The 12,789-nt window shown below is 39.9% G+C and overlaps 2 protein-coding genes and 1 non-coding gene across 4 annotated transcripts; all 3 read right to left on the bottom strand.

Moving 5' to 3' along the window:
* Window positions 1-162: 162 nt before the first annotated feature.
* hyal3 (hyaluronidase 3) lies at window positions 163-12,284 on the bottom strand. Of its 2 annotated transcripts, none has more exons than XM_040153426.1 (7): window positions 12,179-12,284; window positions 2,513-2,815; window positions 1,765-2,200; window positions 1,339-1,486; window positions 1,046-1,172; window positions 743-832; window positions 163-637 (listed from the first exon to the last, which is right to left on the bottom strand). In XM_040153426.1, the coding sequence occupies exons 2-7, from the start codon at window positions 2,786-2,788 to the stop codon at window positions 398-400; spliced, it is 1,317 nt and encodes a 438-aa protein (XP_040009360.1). In that variant the 5' UTR covers window positions 2,789-2,815; window positions 12,179-12,284; the 3' UTR covers window positions 163-397. The 2 variants fall into 2 exon arrangements, with proteins under 2 accessions (XP_040009360.1, XP_040009359.1); XM_040153425.1 differs by lacking the exon at window positions 12,179-12,284 and adding an exon at window positions 8,048-8,127.
* Window positions 3,021-12,692, bottom strand: LOC120804533 (N-alpha-acetyltransferase 80). The gene is made up of 3 exons (XM_040154033.1): window positions 12,684-12,692; window positions 12,180-12,332; window positions 3,021-5,729 (listed from the first exon to the last, which is right to left on the bottom strand). Exons 1-3 carry the CDS (start codon window positions 12,690-12,692, stop codon window positions 4,776-4,778), a joined length of 1,116 nt encoding a protein of 371 aa, XP_040009967.1. The 3' UTR covers window positions 3,021-4,775.
* LOC120804582 lies at window positions 9,363-9,478 on the bottom strand. The gene has a single exon (XR_005709459.1). It is a non-coding gene; the product is annotated as a U5 spliceosomal RNA (small nuclear RNA).
* Window positions 12,693-12,789: the final 97 nt, after the last annotated feature.

Below are 12,789 nucleotides of genomic sequence, written 5' to 3'. Positions count from 1 at the left end.
AGTTAGAACAAAATCTTCTTGTGTTGAGCACAGCTTAAAAAATGCTTCCAGTGACAGAAAGTGAAGAGAAAAGGGAAGGAAATGCATATGAGATGCTGATGGAGTGCCAGTCCGTCAAACTAATTAAACAAAAAAAATAAACTCAACAAATGGTTAGTTGTGTTGGTTTTCATGCATATTTCTTTATTATCAAATTTGATCTTAACTTCACCCATTTTTAAAATATGCAAAAATAAACACTGATAAATTCAATCAAACACATTTTTTTATTTAAATTTTTTTTAATCACCACTAGGGGCTATCAATTCTTTAAGTGTAAATGTCCTTGGTCTTCCAGGAACAATGACTGACAACACCTTGTTGGAAAAGTTTGGGTTACTTTTTCTTCTCTCTGTTTTCATCCTTTTATCTGCTCTTGACACCGCTGCCCAGTCCAGCCCTGGTAGCACTGACACGTGAAGTCTAGAAAATGTTCGACACCCGAAGAAACCATAAAACCAGGGGAGCCGCGTCGCCTGGTGCAGCGCCCGTTTGCGTGGCAAAGATAAAGGCTGCAGCTCTGGGTGCTGGACCTCAGCAACCGTATGAAGGGACCCAAGACGGTTTGGAGGTAGTCTCTGAGATGGATGCACTGATCCTGGGGGGTGGGAGAGAGAGGGGGGGGGGGGGTTACACACAGACACACACACAGAAACACAAACACACATAAATAATCTTTTCTTAGATACGTTACTGTACATACCTTGGATCTGGCAAATTTCAGCTCTCCCCACAGCACCACTCCAGCAGCTCCCAGTGATGCACTCTCCCCTAGTGTATGTATCAGGTCGGTCTGCGCACACACACACACACACACGTGGACATACATGCGCACGCAGACACAGACACACACACAGACACACACACACAAAATTATGCCATATACTGCCTCAAGTGAGTAAAAAATGCAGCCATTTTGAATTCTATGTTTACAATTCTCACTATATTAAATTGGTAATAAAGTTGTATGCATTTGTACATGTTTATACGCTTCAAAAAATCTTACCTTATTGAGAAAGGTGAGAGTGTGTGTGAATGCCAGCCTGGCGTAGGAAAGAACTGGTGTGTTGCGGTTGGTATTGCTGCTATGGCGCCAAATTGACGCCACCCTCAAAGCCTCTAGCAGTCTGTGTCTGAGGGAAGAAGACAGAAATGTACATCAGTAATTCCTTTAATGCCCTGTGTAGGTGAATATCGATCAAAACTTTGGCTGAGTAACAGGTAAATAACAGGCTGTTTGTTTGACCGAAGCAGGTTAGTGCGGGTGAACATTCCTTCATGCATCTTAATTATCTGTACCTGACCATCAGAGCTGCTTCCATTGATCCTGCCAGCCTCTGTGGCAGGTAGATGCTGGGATAGAGAGCAGTGGACTGACTCCAGAGCCAGGACAGCCGGTCATTTTGCTGTCTCGTCCCTCTGTGACAGCGTCCTGTATAGCTCTTATCTGATCACACGTGAAACGAGAAAAGATACAGGCCTGTTTAAGACTTCAACCTTATATTCAGGAATTGTTTTCAATTTTAAACAATTGGCTTTCAAAGTTTTTTTTTTCTTTTTAATGGCAGTTAAATAAGTGCTTTTCTAGCAATGTTCCTACTTCATCTCATCACAATAATGTTATTTAAAAAAAATACATAATCTGTATAAATAGCTTTCTTGTTCAAAACTTGGGTCACAAGCCACCGACCAAACTGTTCAACACACAGTTAGTGTTTGTCCTACCTGTCTTTCTCTTATGCTTATTAAAGCAGGAAGGAAAACCATAAAACCCCCAGAATCCCTTGGGATGTTCTATGACTGCTGACCGCAGCGTCTCCTCCATGAATTTCAAAGCGCTCTCCTCAAACTTTTGCCTCGCAAGTGATGTCACGGCCCTCTCAGACAAACCCGGTCTCTCCTGTCTAACCAGCAGCTTGGACAGCCTCCGGTACTCCATCTTGGATCCAAAGTTTCTCTCCCACAGTGGCCGCCACTCCTCCCAATCGATAACGGCCAAACCTGTGAAGTTTGGCTGCAGCAATCTGGACATCTGCGTCGCTGCGAGGGAAAGGTGAGCGCTAAGGTTACCAAGCTGCGGTATTCCTCCATTCATCTTCCTGCCATTTCGGGAGAGGTACGGATATTTCCCCAGGCGGTCATGGTAGAAAATGGTCATCTTCTGGAAAGTTTAAACATTTGCGCACAGAGAATTATAACAAAGCTATACTGAGCTTTTTAGCCTCTTTTAGCTCGTTTTTGATTGTGTGGTACTTTAAGGTTTCAGTCTTGGTGCTGTGAGTCAACCTAATTTCTAACTGCAGCAAGGAGAAATAAATATGTCAAGTTTGTATGAAATAATTGTAGAAAATTAATTTCTAAAATTAATTTTAGAATCTGAGTAGGATAAATACAGTATATGTCAAATATATTTTAATTTTGTACTGGGATCAGAAAAGTATCAAATCCCACTGGTGACACCACGGTCAACTACCTCTCCTTGGAATCTCTGGTGTTGGTTCTCCACGATATCAAAGTCTCCCAGGTTCAGGTGGATGTTGTAGCGTTTCTGACATTGAGCCGTGGGCATGTTCCACACCACGACGAAGGGTCGGTCCTGCAGGATCGGACCTGCTGCAGCCACAGCAGGTGGGGGAGTGTGGAGGAAAGGATCTCCATGGGTGGAGTTCCGTGACAGTGAGGTACAGGAGAGGGGAGAGAGGAAAAAGAGGAAGACGTGGTAGGGGAGAGGGGGGCGAGACAGCAACATGGCTGCTCAACCACTGACGTGTCCTTCCTGACAGGAGAGAGAAATGGGCCAGTAAGATTTATTGATGAGCAACGTTTCTGCAGTGGGATAGATGTCTTAATATAAGCAAATACAAATTGCTGCCCTTGGAAATCAAATACACACATTTATAAGAATTCAAAATGTCCATTCATTGGCTTTTTGCACTATGAGATAATTCTAACACAAAGGGGGGGGGGTATACTTGATCAAAAATCATGACAGGTAATAAAATAGAAAAAATAAACACAAGCCAAAAGAATATTTACTCAAATTCTCTTTATTTCCACAATTTTTCACCATGGAAACATCAGATGTTATAAGATGTATCAGTCTCATAAATGCAAATTCAACCCTCAAATTTAATATTACAATGTCACATATTTCAATAACAGCAGATATAGACTGGATTTTAGATATTTCTGAGGTGCAGAGCAGCTCAAAGGGCAAAAGTATTTTAATTGGTTGAGTTGTCTGGTGGAGACAAAATAGGTTTTTTCTAAATTCTCTTTGCTGAGGGAAAAAAATTATTATTTTTTGGCCAATTATTGATTGTGATTTTCAAGTAATTAAAAGCTTGTTAGCTTGTGAGTCAGCTAACCTGTAACTACCCACTAGGAGAAACCCAATGATTTCACTTCTGTTGTTCCAGCCTATGCAGTAACCTTCAAATATATTTTTCCCTTTACCACTAAGCTTTCCCAGTCAACCTGTATTTTCAAACCAGTACCACTCTTATCCCAATCCCATCTCTATAAAGACATGTTTTAAGATATAAAACAGTTCAATTGACTAGTTAAAAATTATTATAATTACATCTGTTCCTTCTCCCTCATTGAAAAAGCCCCTATTATATGAATATGCAAAAAAAAAAAATAAATAAAAAATAAATCCATTCCAACGTAAGAACATAAGAACATAAGATGTGTCCTACTTCACTGGATATTCCATAATCATATGTGCACTGGAGGTTTCAAGTCTCTGCATCACACGTGTGAGCTGCACATTGGACCTGGACTGGCTTTTAAACTACGGGTAGGTGTGATGTCAGAAAATCCTGCTTGTTTGTCCAAGTCTTAAACTCAGATTCCAGGTAAGGACAGAGGAACTTTCCTCCTTCGGTAGGTGAATGTGAAAACAGCCTTCTACATAGTATCACATGCAACATTCTGCACGGTGAAGCTCGAAACATCCACGTGAAGTAAGAAGTAAGTAAAACACATTTCTGTGAGGAGGAGGACTTAAACAATTCGCAACTAGCTTAAGTATTTAAGAAAAGTTCTACTTGTTTTAAAACCTGGTTCTTACTTTAATAATGTTGGCCATCATTTTTATTTTACTAACTGCTACACTGCAGACATATAATGCACAGTTTCATTTAGTTATGTAAACCAATTAGAGGTGAAAACCAGGGCTGAATATAACTAAACTGCTATTTGGTATCATCCAAGCAGTATAGTCTGAGCTGACAATTTTTAAGATTCATCGTCAATTTCATTTTTAAAATATCCGACAAGAATGACGGCCCAAACTATGAAATTAAGAGGCTGGTAAAATACAGCATCGTCGTTTTTATGTAAGCCATTTGCCAAAGTCGAGTCTCTTGCAGTTTTCACTTAAAAATTAAATATTAAGTTTTGTTTGACAAGTTATGGTACATGGCATCTCTGGTTGAGCATTGGTATGTAGTGAAAGAAAGAACATATTTGTGCATAGTCCATTTTTAATGTGTTTATTTATTTGTGATATTTTTTTTTTGCTCCGCTTTTCCTTCAGCTGGGAACTTCATGGACTCACCTACTGTGTTTTATTTTCTCCTCTACTTGTTTTCTGTGTATCTGAGAGATCATTAAGGATTTATGTTTTATGTTTGTGCATTTCTTTTTTATGTGTGCACATATGAACAAACTGTGCATGTATGCATTAATGTGGGTGAGTGCATTGCCCAGTGTATCTAATTGCGTGTTTGTCAAATATCTTTGCGCATCCAATAGATGGGAACTCCTTTGGCGTCTCTGTAAGGGGTTTCGGTCAGGGTCTGAACTACAAGCTGCCCTGCAGACTGAGGAGGAGGTGGAGGAGAAGGGATGGAGGGAGTAGGTGGTGGGGGAGGAGTAGGGATGGAAGAGGGAGGAGGAAGGGTAGAAGTGGAAGGAGGTGGGGGAGGAGGAGGAAGTGAACTAGAAATTGGAGGTGACCCTACAACACAAGCACCCACTGAGTCTCTGTTCCCTTGTGGTATTTGAGCATCCATCTTTGTCCCTTTTTGATTCTGCGTGCTCATCTCTTCACTCGGCATTCTGGAGAACCTCAGCAGCATCTCCATGGGAACGAACGATGTCATTGCACCTGCGCTCTGCACTGGCGTCGAAAGCACATAGCCGAGGTGTGCGTAGAAGTGCTGCTTATCGTGGGTGGTCAGGCACAGGCGGCTGAACCCACGGCTTTTGGAGTAGCGCTCAGTCTCCTCCATCAAAGTCCGGCCGAAGCCCTTCCCTCGCTCCGCCTTGGACACAACCACTGACTCAACGAACAGGCTGCTGCTGTGACCCACGACCAGGGACAGCCGGACGTGGCCTAGCAGCCGCTCTGTCTCTCTGTGGCCTTGCAAAAGAACCAGGCAGATGGGGAACTCTGGACAGGACTTCTGCAGGGAGTGAACCCGGGCAGCCTGACTCCTCTGCCACTCAGAGTTGACCAGGTCTGCACAGGGAACCAGCAGATCTGGACGCTGGTGGATCGGAACTGCACGGATCGTCTCTGGTTGCTTCTCTTTAACTTCTCCATCCCACGTTGAGATCTCACAGACTTTTTCAACATATTGTGTCTGACAGTCTGATATGGAGATGGGGTGCAGATCAACATTCAGCTCATCTCTGGTCAACGGGTTGGAAATTGCTGATGTTATTGCTTCAGACCTGTGATGATCAGGGTTTAACTGAAGTCAGTTTGCATTCAACTCCTACGGCTAAGTGTAAAATGTTAGAAACTGTTCTGAACATGCAGTTCCTCAATTTTGAGGTTTGTCTGACTACATCACAGTCTGTGTTACACAACAGGTAGTTTGAGCCAAGAAGACTAAATCATCAAAGATGCACCCCAAGATGAGACTCATTCGTGTCCATGCCAAATTTTTTGGTAACCAGATACGAGACGAACCAGACTTTTATTCTCTTGACAGCACAAAACATACTTGGATCAGATGTTGATAATCCTGCCTCTTGGCAGCTTTTAAGCTCAGTACTACGTGGCTAGAGTATTGGGAGGAATGTGCCTTGATCAAGGACAGCTTAATGGTGGAAAGAGAGGAGTGAATCATTCTTTTCTATACAGGTCAGGTGTGACTACCGAGTTACCTTCAGACATAAAACTGCTTCTCTAACCTTTAGGCCACTGTGCGGTGGAGCTGCAACTAACAATTATTTTCATTATTATTTCATCTGGTGATCATTTATTAAATTAATTTTTTGGTCTGTGAAATGTCAAAAAAAAAAAAAAGTACTCAAAATGCCCATCACAATTTGCTGAAGCCAAAATTGATATTTTTAAATTTCTTGTTTGGTCTGACCAACAGTTCAAAATCCAAAGATATTTTTTTTGTTATCATAAAAGACTAAGAAAACCAACAGAGTCACTTTTGAGAAGCCTAAATACTTATGTCTAATTAATTGAGTGGAATTTATACTGTACTTTGAAAAAAAAAAGGGTGCATTATTCATAAACATTTTACACAACCCTGTTTAACACACAAAGAGCATGAAAGTGCAATTTGAGCTAAAAACCATTAAAGCTGGAATTATGCTTCTCTGGGATGCAAGTAGGCAAAGGTGAGCAGGGGTCGCTCAGATACGTTCGCATCGCTGTTTCGTCATCACTTGTTTGTTTTCGTCTCAACTTTTGAACCAACTTTCTTGACGCACAGGTCCACGTCAGCTGGAATTATGCGGAGATACACATAAATGTCTTTGCGGACCTATGCAGAGAAGGGTGTTATGGGTAGCTGTAGGACGTAGAGGCTTGCAGGAGAGCTGATGTGCACAGCTCCCAAATCACAATAATGCATTGTGCAGACCTGTGCATCAAGTAAGCTGATTGGTTGATCCATAGCTTTGGCTGAACCCAACTGGATTTAACTGCAGATGGAAAGCTGGTCTAGTATGAAGAATAGGATGAAATTGATGGTCAAAATGAAACGTTCCTAATACATGAGCGTTGAGTATAAAATACTGAGACTATTCCTTTAAAGTTAGCTGAATTGAAGAAAAAACGTATATTGTCCATTTGGTTTATTAAATACACTCACATTGTGTTTTAACGAATTCCCTCATGATTATAGAGATGATTTTCAAGCATTAACATTGTTAAAGTTAACTCCTATGCTACATCTCTCACCTCTTTTCTATATGTACATAAGTCGACTGAATGGCTTTCGACTGATGTCTCCTAAAGTTATTCTTACGTTTACTGTAGAACCATATAATCTTTTAATGCTATCATCATTCTGTCGTAACAGTCTGAATGGGGAAGTCGAGCTTTATCTATAACATCCTACCACACGGTTTCTTGAGGAGGCTCAACTGCACTGCAGTGAACATACATACAACACTCAACCCCTGAAGCACACTTGTCTCTTATTCTGTATAGTGGTTCCTGTTGGATTTTTGGTTCAAATCGTTCCGGCTAATCTGTGTTTTAGCCAGCTGATAATGCTTATTTTCATAATTCTAGTACATGATAAAATATCTTTAGAAGTGTCAACTCAAATGGATTCACACAGAAGCCTCATATTCACATATCATATTATCTTATTAGACCATAATGTCAAATGGTGACATTTTGAAACAAAAACTGAGCAAACAGATGGTAGAAAACAGCTATGTTATCACAGCTAATGCTATCATGCATCACTAGGGCATCAATAAGTGTTTATTAGAATGATTTGCAGCTATTTCACAAGAGTCACAAGCTCTTTACAAGGCCCTGAAATCATTTTTAAAAGGCTGAAGAACAGAGTTGAGTTAATATCAAAAGCTATGAAAAAACACAGCAGAAGAGTTTCTCTGTTTTCACAATGTCCATAAAAGGTTCAAAGAGGAAATAATATAAATTTAAATTTGCAGCGGTCTGGGATTAATTTTAGTATTGCAGAAATAGAAAAAGAAACAAACACAATCCAAAATGATAAAAAAGAAAGAAAGGAAAAAGGAAAAATAGACCAACAATTAAAAAATACTAACTCACCGAAAGAGAAAAGCTGACTGTAAAACAGCTAGGAACTTGGTACTGACTACTCAACGCAATTTCACGTTCTCACAACAGGCAGCAACAAAAAAAAAAAAAGGATGTTCAACAGATGCAACAGGAAACTGGCAATCGACTGATAATCACACAGGAGATTAAAAAAAAACAAAAAACCAAACAACAACAACAAAAAAACCAAAAAAAAAACTGGTCAATCACCCAATAACTTCACATTCTTCTTTATTTTGAACACTAGACTCAAACAATATTTAGGAATAAGCATTATCTGTAACTGAGTGGCACATACGGGTATTTGTTTATGAGACTTGATGGGTACCTAGCGAAGTAGAAATTCACCATTTTTGTTCAATCTTCCCATGGTTATCAGGGTATCTGCATCTATGGCCCAGCTGTTGCTGTCTTCATTTGGAGAACACAATATAAATCACCATGTCCCAGGCCTTTTTCACAGCAAACATTTTTGACTTCTCACAGTAGGAAGAGTGCAGGTGATGCTAACAACATTAGTGAAGGCTCTGCTCTGTTCAATTGTGGCAGTAAGCCAGCAGCTAAATGGACCTCGGCCGTCATTATCTTAATTTTTAAACCTGTACTTTCTCTCCTCTGACATGTCAAAAGATCTGCTGTGAAAAGGACCTTTTGGGCGTCCACTGTATGTAGGGGCTCTTGAGCAAGGCACTGACTTCCCCACGTAACTGAGAGGCCAGCATTTATATTATTACAACATTAAGTGCATGACAAAATTAGCTTCAATATTGTGATATTGTCAAATTTTACATGTTTTGTGTTTTTCGTCTCTTCTTTCGTAGAGGCTAAAAGTATTATCTTCAATTAGCCATAAGAAAAGTTATTTTCTACGGCCATACAACGTAGACCGAAAGCCGTGCTTAAGCACAATTTGGATTAATTTTGGCGTCTGTGCGCGTATGTGAGTGACTTGACCCAGTAAGGATTATGTGTATTCAAACACCAGCCTCGCTACAAAAGGAGCCCTTATGGACTAGTTCCCCAAGTAACTGGGGCCTCAGTGAACTGGGTATCGACATTAAACCAGTTCACTCATTATTGGTTAGGCCGACAGTTTCATGCCTCTCTAACAATTTGTTTAGATGATGAATTCTGATTCAGGATACACAACTATATTTAATTCATGAAATAATCATTTTAAACGACAAGTTCAACCCACATGACATTACTTATTTACTTTGACGTTACTAGCAGTGTGTGCAAACTTTAACTTGTGCACTAGTTTTGCACACTCCGGGTAAAATCGTTAACTTTTGACAACAGAGGAAGCTCCGCACTTAAGCAGAGCATCAAAAAATTGGGTAAAACTCTTATTGTTCCTCTCCACGGAAATCTTTAGTAAAAGGCGAAAGATTTATACGATATGAAGAGAAACAAGAGTGTACTGATGGTGAAGGCTTCAAGTCCCGGACCCCATTCTCCGTTTTAGCACTTTCTGTTACGTTTCACGGAGGCCCATTTATAATGACACAACTGAATTCCCGTATGCGTTAGAAATAGAGAGTTTATATTATCCAGTTAACAAACCTCGGCTTTTTTTTTAGTAAAATGTAAGTATAAATAGTTTAATATACACAATTGCTGCACCCACGACATGCATTGTGGGAACATGGCGACCAGGGCCACGCCTCTACTTTTTGAACATCGTTTCTTTTACTCTTCAAGAAACTAATTTTTGTTATCGATAAAAAAAATAATTAACTGATAATTAGCGGAAGATTGTCCGAAGCGAGGATGTGAAATGGTTTCACCGTACTGCGGAGTAGCTTTTTATTTGAACTCCTTCCACTTAAAAATTGGACGCATGCGCATCACAACTTCCAAAGATTAAATGTATCAAGACAGTAATCGCCCTCCGAACCACGTAGGGGAGAATAACTTCGAGCTAGTACTTGTAATCGCGGAATAGTTTCATATCTTTCCAGTTAGTATTGTGTGCTTTATTTCAGAAGCAGTGACCGCATTTTTCTGGATTTAAAAAATTTTACTCAGTTAAAAAGGTATTTTGGAGTCGGCTCCTTTTCGCACTTGCGTATAGTTACAATAGCGTAAGCTATTTTTTTTAAATTTTATTTCTATATTAATTTGCTAAAAGGCTTCAATTACATTAATCTTAGATTAAATTAAGGTTCTGGCTGTGTACGGCAACATAAATATACCTGGTCCAGATTCCATTTCAAACACAGCTGTGAAGTATTATTTCCTGGGTATTACCTCGTGTGTACATATTTCTAATGAATGGAGATCAGTTGCAGTGTTGCTCTTGATTCAACAAATCTTTGCAACCTCTCTCTCCGAGATATTGTAACACCACGTACTGTCCGTTTTTATACATCCTCTGCTCCGGCCGTTTCCCAAATAATTTTTATAACGAGCAAAGAAACTAGGTGGGTGGTCAGTACAATAAAAGCATGGTGGGACCTAAAAGTGAGTAGGACATAGCCTACAGATTCCCTGTCTAGATACATACACTGTCATATGTCTAAATACTTTTTAAAAATTTCAAAAAGTAACCCTACAACTCCAGTAAAAAATGTTGGAAAACTTACTCGGTGCTTGTACTATTCACACTAACCCCAATTCAGGACTATTATCATAAATAGTATCAAGTATGACTGTCCTGTCGGAGAGACCCCAGCAGGTAGCAGCAGCTGTGAGGTAAAAGATGTGGCTGTGCTTTTATGAGATACCAAAGTGTCTTCTTAGTCTTCTTTATACTTTGTTACTCTTACGTGTTTCTGCGTAACATAGACTGTATGTAACGACATCTTCATATAGTCTATGTTAAAAAAAAAAATTATGTTGAAAAAGAGACACCAAACCTCATTGAGACTTATGTAGAATATTCTCGGAGAATGGAGCTGCTTTAGTAACAGTGGTGGAAAGTGACTGGGTACATTTACTCAAGTACACTACTTGCGTACCGTTTGGAGGTTCTTGTACTTTACTTGAGTGTTTCCATTTTCTGATACTTTGTATTTCTACTCTACTACATTTCAGAGGGAAAAACTGCACTCCACTTTTACTCCACTACATTCATGGGACAGCTGTAGTTACTTACAGTACAGTACAGTATTAAAGATTGAACCAGTGGTTCCCAACCTTTTTCATGTGTGACCCCTTGTAACGGGACAGCGTGCTAAAATAGACTTTTATTTATCATATTATGTCTCATATCTATTATATAGTGTATCAGATTAATCTGATCTTTCAAGGTTTGTGCGGCTCATATATATACAGACACACACACACACACCCATCCTACTTGCACTAACGTACAGTGTATGATAGTAATATACTATAATTGTACATTATAGTATATTACTATCATTGTAGAGTGTATATTCAGGACATAGTACAATGTGGTTCTATCTTTAGTTTTTATTTTTATGTTTTTGAATTCTACTTATATTTATTTTACCCACCCCACAGTTTTTGTGATTTATGTGAAGTGGCTGCTGCAAAACTGCAATTTCTCTCTGGCATTAATAAAGTGGTCTATCTTATCTATCTAGTCAGTCATGTTTCAGATGTCTGTGTTTTGTTTGTGATCCACCAATGAGACATTTCCCCACTAAACTTCTCAGTGGTTTCATTTGAGGAAACAGTTTGAGGCCCAAAGCGGCAATACGCTCCAAAAGCCCGAGAACTAAATATGTGAATATTTTGTGAATTTAGCCGGTAACACTTGTGTAGGACGTTTGATGCAGAACATTTTCTTGTAAAGCAGTGTTTTTACACTGTGATATTGGTACTTTAACTTGAGTAAAAGCTGTAAGTACGTCTTCCACCACTGTTTAGTTAAGGCACAGACACACCCACACACAACAGATTAACTGCTAATATTCACTGTTTAAACTATTTGCAGTCCTGTCTTCTTCCAATTCCATGTAAGGTAAAACTACTCGGGTGACAGCTGGGAGTCGGGGCTACATGCTAGCTAGCTCACTTGCTTTCTTTCAGCTTTAGAAGTGCATGGAGAGCAGTGGCACTAGTTACATATGAGGAAGAACCACAACTTTAGTTTTCATTTGGGAAAAAAAAAAAAATCTGCATTCCTCACCACCCAGAGACGTTACCTACATGTTTGTTTGTTTCGCGGTTCGTCGCCGGTCCCCGTCCTCCTCAGAGAGCTCGTATGTTTGACGCACAGCTGATCTCTGGTCGGCTTAAAGTTTCGCAACGTAGGATCACAATAGCTGTTAACCGTCAATGAAATCCGCTCCCCGATCAGTTTCTAACCGCGAACTCTGCCTCTTCTGTGACCAGGAAACATTGCTGTCTATCTTATGGGTCTTCTCATTGGTAAGCGGTCGTGTCTGCCTCCCTGCGGACGGGGGTGGTATGACAAAAAACAACTCACCCACCTTTTGGCACAATAAAATAACAGCCCTGAATTAAATACTACATATCTATAAAACATGATTGTCATCAGAGCTATGTTAAAGCTTATACATACTGCTAAATTGGTATTCATTTAAATCACTCACATGTGTGTGGGTTTTGTGAATGTGACCTGAGGAAAGTCTCAAAAACAAAAAAAACAAACAAACAAAAAAACCCCAAAAAAGCAGCTGTAAAGGAGAACTGTGGTCATATCGTATAGGATGAGAAGGTGGGTAGCTTGCACAATGACCACAAGTCAAGTACAGGCAAAAGTAGGAGTCAGAGAAAAACACAGAGGTACCGTTGTA

Source organism: Xiphias gladius, chromosome 18, assembly GCF_016859285.1.
Source record: "Xiphias gladius isolate SHS-SW01 ecotype Sanya breed wild chromosome 18, ASM1685928v1, whole genome shotgun sequence".
Taxonomy (NCBI): Eukaryota; Metazoa; Chordata; class Actinopteri; order Istiophoriformes; family Xiphiidae; genus Xiphias; species Xiphias gladius.
Note: the sequence above shows the minus strand (reverse complement) of the source record. Positions and strands in the feature narration are given on the sequence as shown.

Bases quoted from the DNA above. Each gene is read 5' to 3' on its own strand.
- hyal3 (XM_040153426.1), bottom strand. From the start codon at position 2,788: ATGTTGCTGTCTCGCCCCCCTCTCCCCTACCACGTCTTCCTCTTTTTC. The intron at 2,201-2,512 runs GTAGTTGACCGT...TAAACTTTCCAG, and splicing joins ACCAGAGATTCCAAGGAGAG to AAGATGACCATTTTCTACCA. The intron at 833-1,045 runs GTAAGATTTTTT...GTGTGTGCGCAG, and splicing joins CTCTCACCTTTCTCAATAAG to ACCGACCTGATACATACACT.
- LOC120804533 (XM_040154033.1), bottom strand. The intron at 5,730-12,179 runs TGTAGGTAACGT...AACCCTGATCAT, and splicing joins AACCGCGAAACAAACAAACA to CACAGGTCTGAAGCAATAAC.